The sequence below is a fragment of the Cavia porcellus genome, unplaced genomic scaffold (genome assembly GCF_034190915.1).
Source record: "Cavia porcellus strain 051 isolate PalLab524CR breed Dunkin Hartley unplaced genomic scaffold, mCavPor4.1 scaffold_6, whole genome shotgun sequence".
Classification (NCBI taxonomy): Eukaryota; Metazoa; Chordata; class Mammalia; order Rodentia; family Caviidae; genus Cavia; species Cavia porcellus.
The window spans coordinates 51,288,160-51,311,628 of record NW_026947489.1 but is presented as its reverse complement, the minus strand read 5'-3'; the positions used below and the strand labels follow the sequence as shown (position 1 = coordinate 51,311,628).

The following is a 23,469-nucleotide window of genomic DNA, read 5'->3' as shown; positions in this document are numbered from 1 at the left end:
CTCCCGTCACACTACTGCCACACCCACGCCACGCCCCTCCATGCAGCCTGGGCCCACCCCAGCCCCGACCCTCCGCGTCGCCCCGCCCTACTCTGGCTCTGCACAGCCTCGCCCCTGTGTAGCTCCGCCCCGGTAGCTCCGCCCCTGTGTAGCTCCGCCCCCGGGTAGCTCCGCCCCGGGTAACTCCGCCCCGGGTAGCTCCGCCCCTGGGTAGCTCCGCCCCTGGGTAGCTCCGCCCCGGTGTAGCTCCGCCCCGGTAGCTCCGCCCCTGGGTGGCTCCGCCCCGGGTAACTCCGCCCCGGGTAGCTCCGCCCCTGAGTAGCTCGGTCCCTGGACCTCCCTCCCCACCTCCGGAAATTCTCCCTGCAGCAACTCCAGTCCCCGGGGACCTCTGCTGGCAAAATGTGAGTTTTTCAGTCGTTCAAGTACTGGGGTCAGGGTGAGGGGCGGAGCACCTGGGAGAAGATGAGGGACGCCCCATGGTGCCAGCAGGGTGGCCATGCCTTCCTGGCGATCTGATGTCTCTCGTCTGAGGTCTGAACTTTCATTTCGTTTCTTTCATCTGGTGCTACTTGCCCTTTAACTCCAAACTGTTTCTCTCTCCTCTTAGAAATCTAGCCAGGAATTTGACAAAACGTGTTTGTCTGCTAGCGTGCAAACGCATTTGTTTCAGGATGCTGTGCTGTTTTCTGGGACAGATTACTCATCTAGAGCTTTTGTTAGTTTTTCAGTCAGATTGCTCATCTTCTCAAAAGTGGTTAACAAGATCTTGAGCTCAGGCTTCCCCATCTCTTGTCTTCTCTGCCCTTCCGTCCCCCTCTAAACTCTGAGTTGCCAGTCGCTCACGTGCTGGCTTGTGAATTCATTGTCTGGAGCAATATTATGACAGAGGCCATAGGCGGGGAGCAGGAGTGGGGAGAGAAGGTGAATTCCATGAGAAATGCGGGGTGTCCTCAGGCATGCCCAGGCCTGGGGACACAGTAAAATGACAGGGAAATGTGGAGTGCCATACATGGACACATTAAAATAAGAGGAAAACAATGCAGATTTCACCTAGTGCGCGGTGGATGAAACGTGAGGATTCATATTAGGGTTCTTACGGAAGGCACGGAGCTCTCTGCAAGGCATACATAAGACAGGGGCGGGAGCACCACCAACTACACTGCCCACCTCACTTGGGGAAGCTAGAAAGGGCAGTAGAGGGACAGGCACTGGCTTCTACTCAGTTGAAACAAGGTGTGCGCGATGGGTATTCTGCTCATCTCCAAAATCAGCCCCCCAGGACAGGTATTACTCTTTTGTAAATAGGAAAGCCGAGACCTAAGTAATTTATCCAGAAAGAACGCTCTGAAGAGAGAACTGCAGTGAATTTAGTTTCATGTGAACTGATTCTTTTGAAAGCCCTCCAAAAACCACAGACGGCCAGCCGCCTAGAAGAGGGAAACTGCGCATTTCAGGATGGTATGATAAATTAGTGGGCATTGCTGAAACATGTGGAGGCTGTCAGCACAAATGCAGCCTCTGGCAAGTCCTAAGCCCTGTTTGTTCTGACGTGTGCATTCAGTTCCCGCACATCATCTGTCTCCTGTTATCTACCAGCCCGTGCAGGATCCAGCCCCTCCCACACACTCAGGTCCAGTTCCTCCTCTCCTGGGCTCTGGTGTGTGTCTTGCTGAATGCTCATCCACTGCAGGGCTTCAATGTCACTTTCTTACATAGAGGCCTTTCCTGTCACCCAATTTAAGTACTCCAGCCACTCCCTATCTTAACATCATGCTTATTTTTATCCCCAAAATTAGTGATTACTCCATTCTGTTTACCTGTGCATCAATCCATTCATTCATTGTCTTTCCCCTTCTAAAGTATTTGAGTCTTAAAAGTGGAGGCCTTGTCTGTTTTGTTCCTGGCTTTACCACCAATGCTACCATAGTGCTTAGCACATAGTACAGAACCCATAAAATTGGTGATATGAATGCATTTAATAGTCTGTGGTGTTTTTTGTTTTGTTTTTAAGTTTTAGTTTTGTTTTTACTTTCCCCCATGTGTTCTGATCTACTCAAATATTTGTTTTCTTCCTAGCAGCTGATAGAACCATGGCGATGACTCCCTCTGAAGCATTCCAGGCCCTCATGAATGGAATAACAAGCTGGGATGTCCCCAAAGACCCCATCCCCAGTGAGCTCCTCCTCATCGGGGAGGCCTCCTTCCCAGTGATGGTGAATGACAAGGGCCAGGTGCTCATTGCTGCCTCCTCCTATGGCCAGGGTCGCCTTGTCGTCGTATCCCATGAAGACTACTTGCTGCATGCTGGCTTGGCTCCATTTCTTGCCAACGCAGTGGCTTGGCTCCGTGTCTACCCTGAGGCTCCCACTAGGGTGCACCCATCCTTGGAACCCCTAGTGAACATCTTGAAGAATGCCGGGGTGGAGGCACAGACTGTGGCAGAACCTGGGGAGCCCCGAGGGGCTTACTGCATCAGTGCTTACCATGACACCTTGACTGAGAAACTCATCCGGTTTGTGAAACGTGGTGGGGGCTTGCTCATTGGGGGCCAGGCCTGCCAGTGGGCCAGTCAGCACGGCTGTGGCAAAGTGCTGTTCAGTTTCCCTGGGAATCTGGTGACAAGTGTCGCTGGAGTGTACTTCACTGATGTCTCTGGGGACAGAGGCCGGTTCAAAGTCTCTAAGAAGGTGCCCAAGATCCCACTTCACATCAGGTGAGTGACACTTTCCCATTAAAGATTCTGACTTATTTTAAGTAGTAGAGTTAATTCTTCCTCTTCAGTGAGCTTCCAATGGAATACAAGTAATTTTCTATATAGTTTGGAAACACCACAAACCAAAGTGGTATAATTAAATGCATAATGGAGACCTGTCCTCACTGCTCATCCCTCCGTGGCCAAACCAATAGTCAGATGAACAGAAAAGTCTGTCCTGTTCACCAGTCTTTCTCCCTGTGTACTGCCTGAAACATACAGTGCTCATTAATGCCTCTTTAAATGGATGAAAGGATATTGTGTGGGTACTTACTGCTCTTTTCATTCTAGAGGCTAGAGTCTAGCAGAGACCAAAACAAACAAATGATGCCCTGATGCTTATACTCCAGGGGAGAATTCTGTAATTAAGGAGACAAATAGATGAGTACTCTATCTAGTATTGATGAGAGCCACAGAGGAAAACAAAGCAGGATACAGAAGTTGTATAAGAAGGAGATAAGGAAAGTCTATTTTATTTAAGGACCTCAGGGAAGAAATATCAATTAGACTGAATCAGGGTACAATGCTTTACACAGATGGGATCTAGCACATAGAATTGAAAGTACAGGTGATTAAAAATCTAAAAGTTACACAGGGCAGACAAGACATTGGTAAACAATGACAGAAAGGGAGGTGGTAGAGTCCAGAGGCTGTGGCCATTCGTAGATGCTGAGGTCATGCTGGGTATGTCCACAGGGCTGGGCCACAGGTGGGAGGGCTGGCCGGTGAGAGCTGGAGTCTTGAAGAAGACATGGTAGTTATAAGAGTTACATCCTGAAGAGGATATGTTCCTTGGGCCTCCTTCCTTCCTGCTTTGTCCATGCCTTCCGTGGGCTGAACACACCAGGGTGCAGGACACAAAGAAATGTAAGAAAATGACCAGAAAGAATAGGGAGTGGATTTGAGTATGAACAAGCAGATGGATGGCATGGGATGTATCTCTGGAACGTAACATTTGATAAGACACTTTAAAGAAGTGAGGGATGAACCGTATGTGCATGTATAAGAAAAAACAGGTAGAACAAGGAGCAAGAAGGGCAAATAGAAACCAGTGTGATATGGAAGCCAGCTTAATCTTCCTGGAAAATTAAAAAGGCCAGAATAATTGGAGCTGAGCGATAAGGCTGGGTCAGTTGGAAGTGAGTTCAGTCTAAGAACCAATGGTATACAGCTAAGACTATAGATCTTATTTAACTTGAGATAAAGAAGCAGTTGAAAATGTATAAAGAGAATTGATGTGATTGACTGGTGTTTCAAGAGGCAACCTCAGAATGATGTTGAATAGATTATAGTAGGCAGAGGTTGAAGCCAGAAGTCACCAAAATAAACCCCAGGAGAGCTGGTGTTGACCTGGCTAAGGTGGTCATCATGTTTGGAAGAGCTCCAATTCTGGATATGCATATGCAATTCCAACTCCAATTCTAGATATGCTTCCAAAATAGGACCCAGAAGTCTTGGCTGATGGACAAAAATAGAATAAGAAAGAAAAAAGAGAAATTGAAATTTTTGGTGAGTGATTTAAAGATGCATCTTGCCATTCATTGAATGCTGAAAAATGATGAGAAGACAGATTATGGATCAGTAGTTTAATTTTGGATATTAATGACTCACTGTGTTTTTCTGTCTCTCTGTAACAAAAGCTGTATTACATTGGATTGAACATACAGCTTCTTTGTCTCTGTACTCTTGACATGAAATCCAGGTAGGTAGTGCAGTCCTGTGCCTCTATGATGCTTCAAGTTCATTGTCTCTCAATCTCTTGCTTACTACCCCCAGCTCTTGTCATGCTGTGTCCCTTTGTCCTTTGGCTGTAAAGTGACCAGTACCAATCTAGGCATTATAGTTATGCTCAGCCAGTAATAAGCTGACATGGACACACAGGCTGGGTCTGTCTGTTTTAATTCAGAAATTTATATACTTTCTAGAATCTCTAAGCATTAAGACTTGCATTTATAATTTACTGGCCAGAACTAGATTATGTGGTTAACTTTAGCTGCCAGGGCATGTGAAGGTCTTGATATTTTTAAATGTGTACTAGTGTCTCTGAAGAAATCAAGACTCTGCTATAGGAAGAAGGGAAGGATCAACACTGAGTGAGCATGAGCAGTGCTCTGGACCCTCTCCCCCAAATCCTGACACAGTTGAAAGTCCTTCTTTTCCAAGTGGGTTGGGAAGGAGATAAAGTTGGAATGAATCTGATTTGCTATAACTTGTTTTTGCTTTTAATGTCAAGGAATATTCAGATTAAGCCCCATCAGCATGATCTTTTTTAATGGCCTCAAAGTGTTGCTGGATGGCACGGTGTTTAAAAATTCCAGATTCTTTCTGGCCCACCCAAAGAATTGGCTGAGACGAGCAAGGAACAGCTAAACACAACTTTTATTTAATGCAAAACAAGAAAAAGGAAAGGTGAAGAAATGAGAAGAAAGGAACGATATAAAAAGAGTGAAGGGATAGAGAAAAACAAGAAGAGATGTGTCCTGAAAACAGGATGAGCCACTGCAGAAACAAGAACACAAGGGAACAATAAGATTGCAGCGGCGCCAAGGTCAATAACCACCACCTTTAACACCTTCCTTAGATCTTGTCCTAACTGGAAAGTCCCTCAAAAGTTGCTCTACCCTTGCATCCTGGCAGTAGTTGACAGGTCGCATTCCTTCCAGGTCAGGTTGTATATCCTGTTCCCAGCCATGGTCTGTATCTTTGTAATAGACAGATTACAACCTGTCTTCCATCCTGCCTGCCATGTCCTTATCTCCTTATTCAAAAAAACTTTCTTAAAAAAAGACTCCTCAGCAAATAAAACCTGTTTTTCTTCATCTATCTTTACCTTTTTCATCTCTGCAACTGAACCTGAGGCATATTGGGCATTTTTTTAATGTTTAATTGTGGAAGCTTCAAACTCGCAAAAGTAGAGGGAACAGTGCATTGTACCCTTGTACAGCCATTACTGAACCCCAATAATAGTCAACTGGTCATTCTTATTTCTCACACAGTCCCACCACTCTCCATCCAGACCACTCTGAGGCAGAAAGCAGACACCACATCATTCTATCGGTGCTTCAGTGTAAATCTCTAAAAACATTAAGTCTTGAAAACATAGCTACAAAGTACCACTACCACATCTAAAAGAACAATACCTTAGTGTTCACTTCCATGGTAGTCATATAACTTTAAAAATTTTGTTGGCATTGGTATTTAAGTAAATTCAAATGTTTTGATTTCTTGATAGGACTTTTATGGCTCATAAAAATCTGATTTTCCTTTCCAAGTTTTGATTTCCTTAAATTTTTAAAGACACAAGACAATATATCCTGGGGTGTGTATATCTGCAATCTCAGCACTTGGGAGGCTGAGGCAGGAGGAGAATTTAAGCCCAGCCTGGGCTACAAAGTGACTGCACAGTGAGCTTGAAATGGGTATCAAAACCCTGTCTCAATAAAGCCGAAAAAAAATCTATCCCAAATAGTTTTCCATTAGCCAACAGTTTTCCAGTTTGCTGATTGAATCCCCCTGGTGGCATTTAATATACTCTATTCCTTTTTCTCCTGTATTTCTTATAAACTGGACATTGGTTCTAGATTCTACACCAGAATTGACAAACTAAGACCTATGGGCCAGCGCCCTATGTTTTTAAATAAACCTTTATTAAAATATAACCATGCCTATTCACAGTAATCTTTTAACACATTAGTGATTATTTAACGTACATGTACAGTAAGTGTTTAACTGGTGACCTGAGACTTCATAGCTGAAAACTGGGGGCCTTGATACTTAATGATTGTGGGAATAGGTTGAATTGTGGCTCACAGGAAAACTTATTTTTGAAGTCCTAACCCCTCATACCTGAGAATATGGAGCTTATTTGGAAATAAGAGCACAGCTAACCGAGGATAAAGCTTGGAGTAGAGGAGCTGCTATTCACCCTCTAGCTGCTTGTAAATGACCAAGGCAGAGTTCAGTAGTTTAAGCAGAGACATCTGAATCACAATGCATTTCACAAGAGAAAGGGTAGCCTGTTTTCCTAGCAGTAAACCACAGACCATATCATGCTCTGGACTTCGGTGCCAGAGGTTTCAGTTTCTGCACACAAATGAGCCACAGTTGACCCGCTCCTTTGAATTCTGAACTCCAAAAGATTCCTACCTCCTTCATAAGAATGGGCTCATTGAATTTTTCAGTGAACTTTCCTGTCACCAAGTCTTTGCCAAGTCCCCTGACTGATCCACCAATCTTCCTTACTTCCAACCCCTCCAGAAAGACTTTGAGTTTTGTAAAGGAACAGTTCTCTACACCACCTAAAACCAAAAAAGGATTCTCTCTTGTCCTGTCCCCAAGGGCAGGAGCTGACTGAACCTGCTTACATAACTGAGACAAATGCTTCAATTACTTTAATATTCAAAGGCAAATGCAAAGACAGTGGCTGCATTTAACCAAGACACAGTCTGGAAGAAAATTTCAGCTAAGATTATCAAAAGCTCCTTATTCTTACACACTGTGTAATCTCTACAGTCTAGAACATGTAAGAAACTGCTCTTAGAAAAGTAAACACATACTGGCAGCTCAGATTTGGCAGTTCTTGAAGAGTAGATATTTCTCTACCCTCACTGTAGTGCTGTTCAACAGAAAAGTCTTTGTTCAAGGACTTTCAGATTATAAGCAACTCAATTCTCTTTTTCCAGTTCTGTATTTAGTTTTGTTGTAGAAAAACTAATATCAAACCAAACTGGAAGACTCTTTGTACCGAGGAGTCTAGAAGGCAACATTTATTGATCTAACACTGGTGGACTGGTGGGAATTATTCCAAATCATCAGCCACAAGTCAGATTAAAGTACAGTTTAAATATAATTTGCAAGAAGAAAGTACAAAGCTAATAGCAGGTTATTGCATGATTGGTTACGTGACTTAAGGCACAGATTGTCAAACAAGCTAGTTCTAAATAGATTTACTTAAAAGAAATTGCTTACCATAATGTAGGACCATCCTGGGGGAGAGGAGAGGAAAGGACTTGAGCAGAGCAAGTAAAGTTATGTCCTTGATTGGGCCAGTCTGTCCCAAACATGAAGTTCTTTTTTTTTTTTTGTCTTTTTCATTTTTATTGGTACCAGGGATCGAACTCACGACTGCCTGCTTGCAAGGCAGGTGCTTATGCCGCTGAGCTAAATCCCCAGCCCTAAACATGAAGTTCTTAAAGCACGCTGGAAACATATTTATTCTTCTAAGTAAGGAAAATACATTCTTCTAAGTAAGGAAAAATACAAGTAAGGAAAAATACAGTAATGAAGAACGTATTTATTCTTCTAAGTAAGGAAAAAGTTTGACCTAGTGTTTTATCAGAGAGAAGCAGCTATACACAGACAGTCAAGGCTGCCTGAATTTAGCAGGCTAACTATGAAACAAGCAACAGGAACACAGTCGGAGGTCACTAATTGCTTTTTTACTTTGCTATCAAATATCTATAAGTTCACCATTCTATAATTATGTCCTTCCAGTATGATTCGCAAGCAGAGTTTCTAGGTAAAGATTATGTGAAATGAATTCTGAGCACTGTAGAAGAATCTCCTACATGTCTCTCTCCCAGCTTCTGAAGTTTTGCTGGCACTGTTCGTCATTCTTTGTGGGAGCATGTTCCCCATCTCTGCCTTCTCTGCATGATATTCTGCCTCTGTGTGTCTATTTCCAGGTCTCGTAGGGACACCTGTTATACAGAATTAGCAGTCCACACTACTGTGGTGTAGCTTTATCCTCATTTATCTGTGATCTTATTTCTAAATAATGTCCAAGCCCATTATGGTACATGCCTGTAATTTTGGCACTCAGGAGACTGAGGCAGGAGGGTCGCTGTGAGTTTGAGGCCAGTCTACCTAGTGAGTTCAAGGCTGGCCTGTGTTATGCAATGAAATCCTGCCTCAAAAAACAAACAAACAATAATAATAATAAAATAAGATCTATATTCTCAGGTATTGGGGGTTAGGACTTCAAAAATAAATTTTCCTGAGGAATATAATTCAACCCATACCAATGACCATTAAGTATTAAAGCCCCTGTTTTTCAGCTGTGAAGTGACCAGATACTCTGTGTATGTATGTTAAGTAATCACTAACGTGTTAAAAAATGTACTTGTTGTGCATTAGCTAACTTATTGATGCTATTAAACATCCCAGAAACACATGAGCAAACACTGACTTGATTATCAGGCAGTGTTGCCTGATAATCCTCTGTGAGCCTAAGTGTCACACCTTGACCAGTCAAAATCCAGAGTCCATGCCATGACCTGCTCACCAGTTCGCAGCAGTTCCAGATGTTTATGGGCACAAGACTTCAGGTGACCCAGTTCTTTTACCGCCGCTTTCCAGGTTGAAAGTTTCCTACCATGAGCTGAGACTTACTGCCATTAGCTGTCAAGAGATATTCACGAAGGACACTTGCAGGGGGATGTTTTATTAGCATGGGTTTACCTCAGTGTCATTATCTCCCAGGAGGCAGTTTGACTCTCTACCGGAAGAAACAAGTTGCAGGATAACCTTAGGAATTTTGCAAATTCAAAAAAAAAAAAGTAATATCTAATATCTAGCTACTCATTTTCATGCTGAAGATTAATTAAGGAAAAAGTATCTGTGTAAGGGGTAAATTGTTTGGTAATATTCAGTACTTGAAAAAACTATTTTGGTTTTTAAAAATAACAGTTTTTCATTTAAAAGATTTGATTTTAAGCACTGAGACTTTGAAGTTATATAAAGCTAATTAAAATAACTCATATCCTTACTAATCAAAGGTACTTGCTGAAGGTATTTTGATAAATTTGGTTCAGATCCTGTTTCTATATCTGATTTTGTGGTATTGAGGTTTTTTTTTTTCAAAAGTCAACTTATTGGAGAATAATATCTTAGAATCTAATTTTTAAATTTTCCTCATTAAATATTTTCTAATGTGGCCTAATAATTACTTTGATTATTACATGACATGTGATATATGGTTAATAAAAATTTATTTAGCTAATCTCCATTCTTTAACACTTAGTGAACCAAAAATTTGGTTTAAAATTTTTTGAAATACAAAAGCTTTCCTAATTTGTTATATTTTGGTTATTTCTCAAAAAAGTAGTAAGTGTTACTGCACCAGACTTAAGTATTTTTTAAAATAATACTATTTTATACAGTTTTATTTGAATTGTCCACATAAATATTCAGTTGGGAAAAGTTCTTGCTTTTTAAATTATATTTGTATTGTATTTATTGACACATATTTTGCAAATTAATGAGAATCACTGTGGAATTTCTCTAATGCACTGTGCATTAGAGAAAGTGTGCATAAATCTCCAAGTGTAATAAGAAACAATTTACCTATGTGTCCTTGGTACAGAGGTAGTGAGTGCAAGGAAAATACAAATTGATGTTCAGAATTGCTTTCTGTAGAAATAATATAATAGTTTTTCTAAATTTACTTATATGTTTAATTATCTTGAAAATATAAAATTCAAACCAGACTGCTCGAAGCTTAGCTGACTAATTGGGAAGGATTCCTGGAGTCATCATTTGGAGAGTGTGAGTCTTACGAATGGAGATAAAGCCACTACCTCCCTCTGCAAACCTATGACAAGCACAGTCGTGAGAAGTGGCAGCATTTCACATGTGCCAGCACAGCCTTCTAAACAGTCATATGCAGTGTGTTGTAAGAAGGTGGAAAATATACATTAGACTTGACCAAATAAATGGCACTACAAGCTAAAAATCCCAAATGGTAGGAAGGAAAAGATTGCGCTGAATTATGTGATCTTTCACCATTCACTGAACTGGTTTGGGGACTCATTAGCTGCCTGTAGCCTGTTTACCACTCATCTCTTTTGCAGGTGTTGGGAGGAGCTCCAGCAGGCCCAGCAGCAGCTCCTGGAAGGGATCTCTAAGCTGGACATCAAGACGGGGGGAGTCCCTTCACAGCTGCTGGTGCATGGGGCGCTGGCGTTCCCTGTGGGACTTAATGCTTCCCTCGCCTGCTTCTTGGCAGCTGCCCACTACGGCCGTGGCCGAGTGGTCCTGGCTGCCCATGAGGCAATGCTTTGTGCTCCTAAGTTGGGACCCTTTTTGTTCAATGCTATCCGCTGGCTAGCCAGAGGTCAGACAGGCAAAGTTGGGGTGAACAGAAATCTGAAAAATCTGCATTCACTACTCTTGGAGCATGGCCTGAAATGCAGCCTGGCTTCTCATCTGACCAGTGACTTGAATGTGTACTGCTGTACAGCATACAGTGCCAAGGAGGCCAAAGAACTACACGAGTTTGTGGCTGAGGGTGGGGGCTTGCTGATTGGCGGGCAAGCCTGGTGGTGGGCTTCCCAAAACCCAGGCCGCTCTGCTTTGACTGGTTTTCCTGGTAATGGTATCCTCAACTGCTTTGGCCTCTGCATCCTGCCTCGGTCCCTCAGCCCAGGCTGTTTTCCTGTCCCTACTCTTGAGATGAGGAGCTACCACTTCCGCAAGGCTATGTCTGATTTCCAGGCGAGTTTGAACCATGAGGATGATAAAGTAGAAAAGAACTGTCTGGCAAAGCTGAGAGTAGATGGCGCGGCCTTCCTGCAGATCCCAGCGGAGGGGGTCCCTGCTTATATATCCTTGCACAGGTTCATGAAGAAGATGCTGCAACAGTCAGGCCTCCCAGCTGTGAGCCAGAAAAACCCAGTGGCCAGTGATTCCTGCGAAGCCACAATGCTCTGCCTGGCCACAGAGCTGGTACATTCTGGAACTGACTTCTCTCAGCTGGGCCATGGCCTTGGCACTTGGACCTGTTCCTCTGGGCCATATCCCTCCAAAGACCCTATCACTGTGGAGATTGATGGAACCAACCCAGGTATGGAAGGAGTAAAAAGTGCCCTGAATATGTTGGTGTGCAGGAAAGGTGGGATTGGCCTTTTTTGCAGAAACTTGCAGGTGCTGATCCTCAGGAAGACTGGCTCTGTACTTTATCAGGTGTTTTCAAGAAGATGGCATTTGGGGTTCTATTTAAGTTTTAGGAAGGATGAGTCCAAGAAGCATGGATGAATGGAGTGAAACAGGGAGAAACCGTTCCTGTGAAAGGGGCTATAAGACTCCATGGGCTGAAGTCACGTAAGAGCAGAAAACTTAGCTTTCTTTATGACTTATCAGGCAACAGTGACTCCTGGGTAAGCACTGGGCTCTACCTCCTAGAAGGACAAAATGTCGAAGTCTGCCTGTCAGAAGCTGCTGCCTCTGCTGGCCTAAAGGTAAGGCCAAACTCAAGCAATGTCTTCCTCAAACACACAGCTACCTCTTTCTCACCCACTGTCTCAGTCTAGTAGTGCAAGGAGTCATCATGCTGCCCGACTGAGATTGTACAGTTGAAGGAACTAAATTTGATACAGCCTAATCCCAGCTCCTAATGTCAGATCCAGAGTGCGTTGTTCATGAGCTTTCTGATTCCCATTTGTGATAGTTTTATCTACAGACACAAACAAGGAAGAGCAGCACCTGTTAAATGCTAGTTCTTCCCAATTTTCCCAGTAGCACAGGTTTCTGGATTCTACTTCTTCACCCCAACACTGAAGAGCATTTTAATCCTGTCACCCACAAAAATATGCCTTACGTAGAGTTTAAGTTCTACCCTTTAACTGTGAGTATAGTTTCCACTATAGTTAAGGCTCCTTTGAGTCAGCATTTTTTCTAGAGCTCACTTACATCAAATGTAAGAAAGGTAACCCCATTCCAGGCAAAACAGGAAAGGAGAGAATCTATCCTCTGCCCTTAAAACCAGAATTTCCTGCCCCAGGACAGGCTCCCTGTGTCCTCACGAAGTGGTCCAGGATTCCCTGCTCATTCCCAGCATTAGGACTGCCACACTGTTTATGCCTCATGTAACAGCCCAGGATTCCACCTAGGAAAAACCCACCATAAGGCCCTCTGAGCCTTGGGTTCTGCCTGGTATCTCATCAACTCATATCTGATGGAGACCCTCTTGGAGCTACTTAAATCTCCTCCCCAAAAATTCTTTTGGATGGCAGGTACTTTTAGTCCATGACTTTGAGGTGCTACGGTTGCATAGGTTGGGAAACTGAGTTCCATGTTTAGTTCTCTCCACCATCAGAACCCCAGCTCCCTATCACAGGAGCTCTTGGTCCCTGACACATGGTAGAATCCCCCGTCCAGATACAGATTGGCTGCCACACCGATGACCTGACCACGGCCAGCAAGCTGTCTCGAGCCCCTGTGGTGACTCACCAGTGCTGTATGGACAAGACCCAACAGTTAGTCCCCTGCCTGTGGGGTGGCCTCCTCTATGTCATTGTGCCCAAAGGCAGTCAACTGGGACCCGTGCCTGTCACCCTCAGGAGGGCTGTGCCTGCCCCTTACTACAAGCTAGGTGAGTGAACTAGATTCTGGAGTAACAAGAAAGAGGTACAGTGCATGCCTGGTGGGAATTTCACTTTTAGCACTCTCCACCCACAATCTCACCCCCACATCACAGAGACTCTTGTCCCTGTGGGAGAGAAGGATAGGAAGAAGCGTCCACAGACATAAAAGAAAAACTATTAGAAGTGGACATGCAGACAGGGCATAGGAAACATCCTATGTGTATGGAGACTTCAGGGCAGAAAAAAGGGAGGGTTCTGGAAGCTTATCCTTCGTCTCAGCCTATAGACCCACAAGGTAGTAATTCATTCTATCAGTGTTCTCCTAGAGTTCAAGATGCATTTTCCAGTTCAATGAAAGCCGGGGGAATGGTTACCGTTTTCATGGTGTTTATTCCTAGGAAAGACATCGCAGGAGGAGTGGAGAAGCCGTATTGAGGGGAGCCCAGCCCCTTGGGGAGAGCTGGCCACTGATAATATCATCCTGACTGTGCCAACTGCAAACCTCAAGTCCCTGACAGACCCAGCACCTGTGCTCTGCCTTTGGGATGAGATGATGCAGGCTATCGCCAGGCTGGCAGCCCAGCCCTTTCCTTTCCGTAGACCTGAGAGAATTGTTGCTGACGTGCAAATCTCAGCTGGTAGGTTCCCCCAGGGAATGCTCCAAGTCAGGAGCCGACAGGTATTTATTATATTGACTTTCTTTTAATGCCCGAGATATATGAAGCATAATTATATAAGTAAGGAAAAAAGACATGAGAAATAGAGACTATGATAGGGATGAAAGATGTTTCAGGAAAATCAGCAATGCCTACCAAGTAAGATTTCACCAGATAGTTACAGTGATCTCAGAAAATTAGTGCAAGAGTTCACAGTTATCAGTAAGGGTCATTTCAAGGAGCTCATACAAAGGGAACTACTTCCTTAAAACGTAATTCAGAGTTGAAAATGAAGATCATGTACAGTGTGTCCATATTATTCAAGGTCAGAACGAGAAGCGTACAGCTCAGATGGTAGAGACAGGAAAGGAATCAAGTACCATAGAAAGGCCATTGAATTTTCAGTCAGCACAGAGATCCTGAAATTGCTCGGGACAACCAGAATGTTGAGGAAAAGTTCCACAGTGGGGAAGAGGAAGCAAGAAGGTTGGGGTGACTCCAAGCCTTGTGACTCATCTCTCCTTTCTGTGTTTCTAGGCTGGATGCACTCAGGGTATCCTATTATGTGCCACCTGGAGTCTGTGGAGGAGCTCATCAATGAGGCGGGCATGAGAAGCAGAGGCCTGTGGGGACCCATTCACGAACTGGGCCACAACCAGCAGCAGGCTGGGTGGGAGTTCCCCCCACACACCACAGAGGCCACCTGCAACCTCTGGTCAGTCTATGTGCATGAGACAGTCCTGGGTATCCCCAGGGCACAGGCCCACCCTGCCCTGAGCCCTCCAGAACGAGAGAAGAGGATCAAAGCATACCTGCAGAAGGGAGCACCTTTGTGTGACTGGAACGTGTGGACAGCTCTGGAAACATATCTACAGGTACAGAGCAGAAAGAAGGGAGCGAGAGCCTCCCAGACCCTGCAATTAGTAGCACCCTTGTTCACAGGCGCCTTCCAACTCCTTTTCAGCCCGCCATCCTGGGACCACCACCTCCCTGGGCATGACAAATTGGACTGCATGTCCTGTTTCTAAGGTTACCACCTTAGAGAATGACGCATCCCCTATGACTCTGTAGTGTAACAAGAAATGAAAAAATACAAGTTTGTCTGTATTATATAGCATACTATATAATATTAAGAGCAGATTAAGAGCAGAAGCTCTGAGGTTGAGTTGTAACTCTTTCATTCACTGCTTTGGTCTTTGGTCCCCTAGTAAGTGTTCCTTAGTATATAACCTTTTTTTTTGTTTGTCCTCATCGTACTTTTTTGAGTCAAGTGAATGTTACTTCCCTTTATAATTACAGGACATGTCTGCAGGACAATTGCATTACACAGAGACATTGTAGGCTATAAGTCTGCCAGCAAGGTTACCAGACTTCCATCATTCCACTTGAACCAAATGTATTTTTAAAATGAATAACCAAGTCAAACCATAAGGAGAACACCAAAATTATGAAGCTAGTCTGCTTCCTGTGAAAAGCATAAGTTCCTGTTTCCTTCCCCAAACTTGCTTTCACTTTGACTGTTTTTGTGTTGTCAAAACTACTCCCTCTATCACGTTCCCTGTGATGTCTTCTGCAATCCCAACAATAGATGTTGTATGGTCCACTTTTTACAGAATTAAAAAGAATTTACGCAGCCTGTCCATAGTACCTATTGAAGTGACAGATGTAGAACTTGAAATCTGGAGTAAATAGCACGTCCCAGGCTTTCGTACTTTCACAACCTTTTTGATTCTTTTCCTGTGACTAATTTTCTGATGAGTAAATGTGAGATGTCCCCGGTCAGTGGGTAACTCTAATTACACCAGCTTTCATTTCCGACATAACCAGCCTGATGGTCTGCTGGGCAGCAGAACCACAGCATAGATTTGTACTGATGTGTAAAACCCTAAGTCTGCCCTGTCCATCTATCCTCTTGCTATGAAGCCTGCACACCAGTTCACCAGGGCGATAGAGAGACCTACTAACATCTTGGAGACTCAGCTTTAAGACAAGCACCTTCCTCCACCTCCTAAACGTCTCCTCAACATTCTTGATGCTGATGCCTTCCTTAGCTCAGCTTCTCATCACTCTTCTCTTGGTCTCATGCAGTAGCTTCCTTCTAAGTTGTTCCACATGTTGCCTCAGCACCCCCAATCCTTCTTCCATATCACTCCCAAAATAGAGCTTAGTTTTCATCTTTCAAACCCTTAAATTATTCTTTTTCATGCCCAGGATAAAGTTAAAGCTGCTCGTAGATGTAGGACTTTTTGCTAACATTTCATCCTCATATTTTCTGATTTCCTCCTCCTCCTATTTCCCTCCAGTAGACAGCGCTGCTTGCAGTCATGAGTGCATTTGGCTGTTTCAGGTTCTGAGCTCCCCGTGTGTCCCTCTTGCTGCTGAAACACGCTGGAACACCTTGTCTGTTACCCATCAAGTCACCTGTCAAAGTTCAGCTCTGTTGTCTATTCCCTGGACATCATCTCCTCAGGAAGCCAACCTTTTTAGCCATTGGTCTGTTTACATCTTTGTCCCTCCCACTGAAGGGTACCCCTAGAGGGTCAGGACTCCTGCACCATTTTTTTGCCTTGTACAATATTTGGCACATGGCAGGCAGCTCATGAATGTGATATATTTAATGAATGTTTAATTTGTTGATGCATTGATGAATAAAATACCAGAATCCAGAAGAGCTATAGCAAATGAGAAATAAGAGGAGTCATGAGATTCTGAGGGTGCTTGCTGTAATATTCCATCTGTTCTTGGACCTTTGTACCCCAGATGTAGATATTTTTTTCTCAACTTTAAAAGCATGAATGGGGCTGGGAAATACTCAGATTTCTGCCATTGCAAAAATTCTGTAATGTTCCTCTGTGAAATAGAAGTCATACTTGTTTTTAAATCCTTAAGATATTTCTAAAAGCAGTGTCTCACACAGTAATATAGTACCTGCAGACACTTGGAGGCCTGAGCTATTTTTACAAAGACTGTTTTACTGCCTGAAAAATGTTGAAGTTTACTAGCTTTTGGGGTCCTAAGAGGCTGCATATATAAGGCTGTGAGGGAGTCTCATCTCAGTCAGGCTTAAATCTGTCTTGATGCTAAAATAAACTCTTAAGAGCTGTGGATTCTTTTAAAAATTAAAGATAATGGTAATTGTCCTTTATTCAATTTAGGCATTAGGGTTTCATGAGCCTCACTACTAGATTCAAGTGTATATGATTTGATGGGTAAAAGATGAAATAAACCAGTAATGTTGAATGTACGTGTAGTTGTAGGGTGAGGAGACAGAGATAAATAATAAAAGTGAAGCTAATGATGAAGGGAAAGAAATTCCTCACTGTAAAATAAATATACTTGCCAGCATGCATATTGCAACTACATTAGCAAACCTGAAAGCTGATTCTCTCTTCCTTTAGCTCCAGGAAGCTTTTGGATGGGAGCCATTCACCCAGCTCTTTGCTGACTACCAGACCCTCTCTGATCTCCCCAAAGACAAGGATGGCAAGATGAATCTATGGGTGAAAAAGTTCTCGGAAGCAGTGCAGAAGAATCTGGTGCCTTTCTTTGAGTCCTGGGGCTGGCCTGTCCAGAAGGAAGTGGCCAAGAGCCTGTCCCATCTTCCCTCTTGGCAGGAACACCCCATGAGAGTGTACATGGAGTCCAAGAAGTAAAGAACATACAGTGGGCACTGAGGGAGAAGAATAAAGATCCTACAGCTAATCTGCCACTGCGACCTGGCTCAAGATGTTCCAAGCCTTGAGCTGGCATCCCGCTCTTACCAGGTGCTTGAGTTCTACAGTTTTTTTCTGGGTTCTTCTTGCCTTGAACAAAGAATTGAACAAAATAAACATGTAACAAGGTTTTACATTTATTAAAATTAGGAAAAGAAACATGGTCTGCAGAGCAAGTACAGTCCAATCAAAAGTAGGAAAAGAAGTCCACTCTACCAGGTGAGGGCAGACACTGCAATAGAGAGCCCAGTGGACACAAAGTAAATACTGGCCATCTGGCATATCTCCCACTCCTCAGGCTGACCTTGCCAATGGTCATGAAACTATAGCACACATGGAGCAGTGGAACGCTGTGTCACTAAAAGCTCTACAAGGTTTGTAGTCACTGATTCTAGCTCATCCTATCAAAAACCCAATTGCATTATCATGAGAAGAATTGAAGATAACATTGTCTGATTGGTCTCAGAGCAGAGTTTTGGAAATTGTTTCTGTGTATTGCCTGGATCTCGGTTGTTGACAAGTCATGCCCATGACCAATTTGCCAAGCCCTCGTGTTCTGTCTCACTTCTTTGCAACCTGCCTTCAGGATGCTGCTGGTCAAGGTCATAAAGACAAAACTGGAACCAAGCTTCTTGGGAATGTGCCTTTGTACTTTCTTTTTGATACTATTATACCTGGCTAGAAATTTATTGTGCCATCATACTCATCCAACAAAATGCTGTAATTCATCCTGCCCTCCTGAGGTTTCTATTCATCAGTAGGTCTAAAAGCCTTGAGTTGCCATACTTTTTCATTCACCCTTCTCTCCTATCCCAAAAGTAACTACAAATAAAGATGGATCTTTATTTTGTATGGGTTTCCTTTGTCATCTTATATCTTTGGGTCAGATTCCTTCTCAACTCTGCCTTATAGGCAGATTCATTATTAAGGGAGTGTCTTATAAAAGCTGCAAAGTTTCTGAGTCCTAAATTTACATAATCTTATATCCCTTTCAAGACTGAGGACATCAAGATAATAGATTCACAGAAATACTCAGCTACCAATGATACTCAGAAGTCCCCAGCTATTGCCTTAGTCCTGTAAGTCACCTTGGATTTCAGAAAAGCTTACACAAAACTGAGACATCTCCAAGCAGAAATAATCATCTCATGGGGACTGAATTAAGTGAGAAGGACTTTTTGAGAGACCCATGTTAATGATGAATTAGACTGCAGTCCAAATCCACCAATCCATAGAAGCTGGTCTTACTTCTTTATTAATGGCCCAATCTGATCCTTGTCATGAGAGTTGTGCCCCTCTCAGATCCTCAAGCCTAGCTGAAAGATGTTTACCTTTTTCTTCTTACTTAACCCTGCCTAATAAAACTGCCTCTGCTTCTCTCTAATGAGTTATGAAACAGTTTTCTATGAAAATAATCAAGAACCAATCTGGAGCAAGTTGAGGTTCCCATCTCCTCTTTGGTGTACCTCTTTGAAACTTGATTAGTGATAGTTCCATCCTCTACCAATTCTTCACTGTACCATTGACTTCACTCTGACAGCTTCATGCACTGCCTTCTTGTAGACTCCTGAGAGGAACTATGTAGACTACCACTTACTTGCAGCTCTCAAATTTTCCTCTGAAATCTTGGGGGAAGCCTCCATGACCCCATCACTCTTGTATTCCATATGCCTAAAAATCCAGCACCATGTGGATAATGTCAAGATTGAGAAGTAGACAGACTCCCTTGGATCATAGCAACCATAGCCTCCCATTGCCTGGGTGGTTGAACTCAGGGATTTACTTTTGTAGACAATCCTGAATAAGGTAGTGTCCCTAGGATCCTCTTGTCAAAAGGAAGGATTTCATTGTGGCACCCTTGAACATATGACAGATGAGACCTTGCTATTTTCTCAGATGCCCCAACACATCTTTCTTTTGTCACTATTAAAGTACTTAGCTTTTATTTAGTGTTAATCTTTTCAGCATCCAAGATTTCATCAGGAACAACTTTACCAGCATTTTCGTGGTGTCCACCAAGAAGATTTTCTGCATTTTTGCAGTTTATTTTGACTCTGGTTCCCATCATAAATCAGGTTAAAAGCAGCCAATAGCACCCATGCCTGAACATTAGACTTCCTTGAAATGTCCTCTGCTTTGTTCAAATAATTAGTCCACCATTCCTAATTTCTGCAAAATCTGAGGACATAAGAAAAATTTTTAGTCACATGGCCTCTAATCCAACTCTAAATAGACCCCATGTTCCCAACTGAACCTGCTTGATCCTGGCCTTCAGTATTTAAATTATTATCTTCTGAGTTCTGACAGGTACTGCACAGCCAGCACTGAGCACAACATTCTATGACTTCTCTACCCATTTCAAACCATTTACAAAGACTTCTGAACCACATGATCAGATACAGTTTCAGCAATGCTCCCATGGCAAAAGCTCATACCACCTTTTTATATTAGTCACTCTCCCATCACTGGAACAAAGTATCTGACACCTGTAGTTCAAAGAAGAGATATAATTTGGTTTACAGTTTCAGTGGATTCAGTCCATCGTCAGAACAGCATGGAAAAGTACAGTGGAGGAAAGCTGCTGATGTCATAGCAGCCAAAAAGAGAGAGAAGGGAGGAGTTAAGGATAACTGTACATTATTCTAAGTCACTCCCCCCATCTGGTGAACTGCCCCTGTGGACATGTGAGATTATGGGTATATCGTAATGATTTTAATATTCAGCCCATGAAATTTTCCTATCTTCTGAGCATGTTGATAACCTCCAGGGCTTCTACAAAGTCCAGAGCATAGGCAATGGTCTGGAAAAACCTCAGTGTCTCAAAATAAAAAGAAATCATGTGTTTATTGAGTAAAAAGATACCTTTGCCTCTCTGAAGTAGATCGCCACAGCTAGTTTTCCTCTTACAAGAAAAATGGTCTCAAGGGAAGGAAAGGATATTCCTTGAAAGCCTCATCTTGTCACTTAAAAGTAACCTGCGACCCCATTCAGTGCAACTGCCATCTCTGCATTTGCCTATCCTCACACTTGAAGGTCATTATTTCTCTTGCTCTGAAAGTCTATAGTTTTTAAGTAAACTCTACTGATACTCAATAGGATGGCCTGTGTGTCCTTCCTAAAATATTTTGCCCAAGACACAAAGAATAGAAGCGTATTACTAGTTTATCACAATGTTAGGCCTTAGAGTATTAGGACCAAGCTTTCCAATACAAACTATATAAACTTTATTGAACATAGAGGGCTCTTCAAGAGGTGAAGTGAATTAGAGAGTATCACTTTCTGAATCCTATCAGCACAACTTTCTATTTCTATTCTATTTCTATTCTAGGTCAATCTTCTTTTATTTCACCAATACCTTTGCAGGTGCTTTCCACATGAAATGTGCTCAGGAAACAGTCATTAAGTAAAGTAATAGAAAAAGATCTAACATATAATGTTCAGGCTACTGTAAGTATTGTATGGAGTGTTTTTTGTTTTATTCTATGTAATATTCTAACAGACCTCTGAGGGATGTAGCATTATGATTCCCATTTCATAGATGAGAAAACTGACACTGGAATATGAAATAACTTTTCTTATACAGGTAATAAAAAAGCAGGGCTTCAGTAACACACATAATGATAAAAATTGTGGAGACTACGCTGCATGGATAATTTACAACTTAAATAAAAGGTTACCTAGAAAACAGATGAAAAGAAGTTCCACGAAGCCCTGAATTTTCATAATTTAATTTTGAGTGAATATCATTTTAACTTCAAAAATGTGTTGATATCTGATTTTCTGCTTGCCTCAGAATATGCTCTGTCTCCTCTTAAGTAATCCAGTAATGGATAGAGAAGAAATTAAGGTCCAGACAAATGAATTCCAGAACCAATGTACTTAAATATTGATGTTGGGAGGAGTAAGTGGATAGATATTTCTGGGTTTAAAATGTCACCCATCAGACAAAGACAAAAGTCTAATTTTCCCTCAACCCTTTATGTTAGCAGCCAGAGCCCTTGATTCCTTCTTTCCCTTACTGAGAGATGGTGTAGCTTTGCCTCTTGCTTTTAAGTTCACAGTTCTTTGTCTATAACTGCAACACTCACCAATTATTCTTGAGTACCCAAAAACTAGTTTGTTGCAAAGGACAGAGCTATTTTATGATTTTTAAGACACTTACCTTCTTAATTGTACAAATCTAAGCCTAGAAAAACTATTAGAAGAAAATTGGGTTGGACACTGAATCTAGCTTGGCTAGCTTTGCAACTTGTTCTTATGCTTTCTCTTAAAATCAGTGCTTTTCCCCAGTCACTAAATATACTAGACACTGGATTAATTTGGTTTGGTTCGGTTTGGTTTGGTTTCGTTTGGTTTCGTTTCATTTGGTTTGGTGTGGTTTACTCACTCTCTCATGAGCCACTTTATTGCTTTGGTAAGAACCCTATCACTAGAGAAAATGCCAGATTGTAACACTAGACCACCAGGGAAGTTAACCAGTTTCAACACAGAGAGTCCAGTTGATTTGGATAGGGTTGACCCACACTGGTGGTAATAGTGGGCAAAATTTCTAGACCAGCTTATACAATCAGCCATGCCTTCTGGCACTGAGTGGTTTAAGTGATGAGGTGAACCATGCCAGCCTGATAAAATGCACATCAAAAATGAATACTGTGTATATTAGAAAGCATGTATTTCTTCTGGAAGAATCAAAGAGGAGGGTTTAGTGAGACTGCCAAATGTAATTAATTATCTTAAGTAGTTGAAGAACACTTGATGCATTGTTACTACACTTTGGATATATTTAAAAAATTAATAAGGATAATTTAATTGTATAAGCATATTATCATTTATAGCTACAGAAGTAAAATAAAAAACAGTAATGTGGACTGACGACAAAACCTCACATATGACATGCTAAACTTTACCAACATCTCAGTCTTATAAAAGAATATTTAACAATAAAAATATCTGTAGCAAGTTGTGGTGATATATACCTATAATTTCAGTACTTTAGGAGGCAAAGGCAAGAGTATCACTTCAAGTTTGAAGCCACCTTGGACTACACAGTGAGTTCAAAGCCACTATAAACTACATTGCTTCTTACCATCACCTGAAATACATATAATGTGTATTGTTGTTCCAGTTAATAAGAGAATGTTGAAGCTAAAAGACACTTAGTCTTGAGCACATGTATGTTCCCATTATTTTGCCATAAAAAATCTTTCTGGCCTACTAGTGCATGCTTGTAATTTCAGCAACTCAGGCGGCAGAAGTGGAAGGAAAATCAGTCACGTTCAGCCAATTCTACTTAGTGAGACCCTGTCTAAAAAGACATGTGGAAGTTCTACAGATGTAGATCAGGGCTTTAATGCTATGACCATGTGGCTCTTGAGGTTCTTGGAGTGAAGGACCACAAGAGGAGGGAAAATAAAGAAGAGACAAAGCTGGGGTCAGGTGGAGCCCTCTCTCCTGATGGGAGAGAAGGAAATGCTGGAGCACTGTAGCTATTTATTTATACTCTCCCAAGAAGAATGTCAATTTCAACCCCTCTGCTAGCAGCTTTTTTGTGGGGCTGGCCTGGGCCCTTCACCTTCCCCCAGCTGGAACAGTTTGTTTGCATGGCTTGTTTGGAGCCTTCTGCATTTTTAGGGCTCCCCTTGCTTTAGCCCCACAGGTGATCAATGTCAATCTTCAACAGCTGCCTACACTTTAGTACTCCTAGGCTTACTCCACAGTATCAGAATTATTTATTACTAACAATTAAACATCAGTGTTTCACTTGATCATTTAACAATTTACCCTAAGTGTCATTCAACTAGTGCATTTCTTTGTGTGCTGAATATTCTGAGCATCGTGCAAGCTGGTGTCATTTTTAATAGTTGATTATTATAGTGAATACATTTTATAAAATTGTCATATTTGTATTTCTCTGTTATAATACCTTACAAAAATTATTTTTAAAATATGCAATTTTGGGTAACAAAATTACATAGTGAGACCCT

The 23,469-nt window shown here is 42.3% G+C and overlaps 1 protein-coding gene across 3 annotated transcripts; it reads left to right on the top strand.

Annotated features, from left to right (window-relative positions):
* The first annotated feature begins 299 nt into the window (after window positions 1-299).
* Window positions 300-18,335, top strand: LOC100725052 (TRPM8 channel-associated factor 2). Of its 3 annotated transcripts, none has more exons than XM_003475301.5 (8): window positions 300-404; window positions 2,083-2,716; window positions 10,606-11,597; window positions 11,894-11,991; window positions 12,911-13,124; window positions 13,515-13,754; window positions 14,310-14,647; window positions 17,171-18,335. In XM_003475301.5, the coding sequence occupies exons 2-8, from the start codon at window positions 2,094-2,096 to the stop codon at window positions 17,423-17,425; spliced, it is 2,760 nt and encodes a 919-aa protein (XP_003475349.1). In that variant the 5' UTR covers window positions 300-404; window positions 2,083-2,093; the 3' UTR covers window positions 17,426-18,335. The 3 variants fall into 3 exon arrangements, with proteins under 3 accessions (XP_003475349.1, XP_013014151.1, XP_063106726.1); XM_013158697.3 differs by having other exon boundaries at window positions 2,080-2,716; XM_063250656.1 differs by lacking the exon at window positions 300-404 and adding an exon at window positions 445-534.
* The last annotated feature ends 5,134 nt before the right edge of the window (window positions 18,336-23,469 follow it).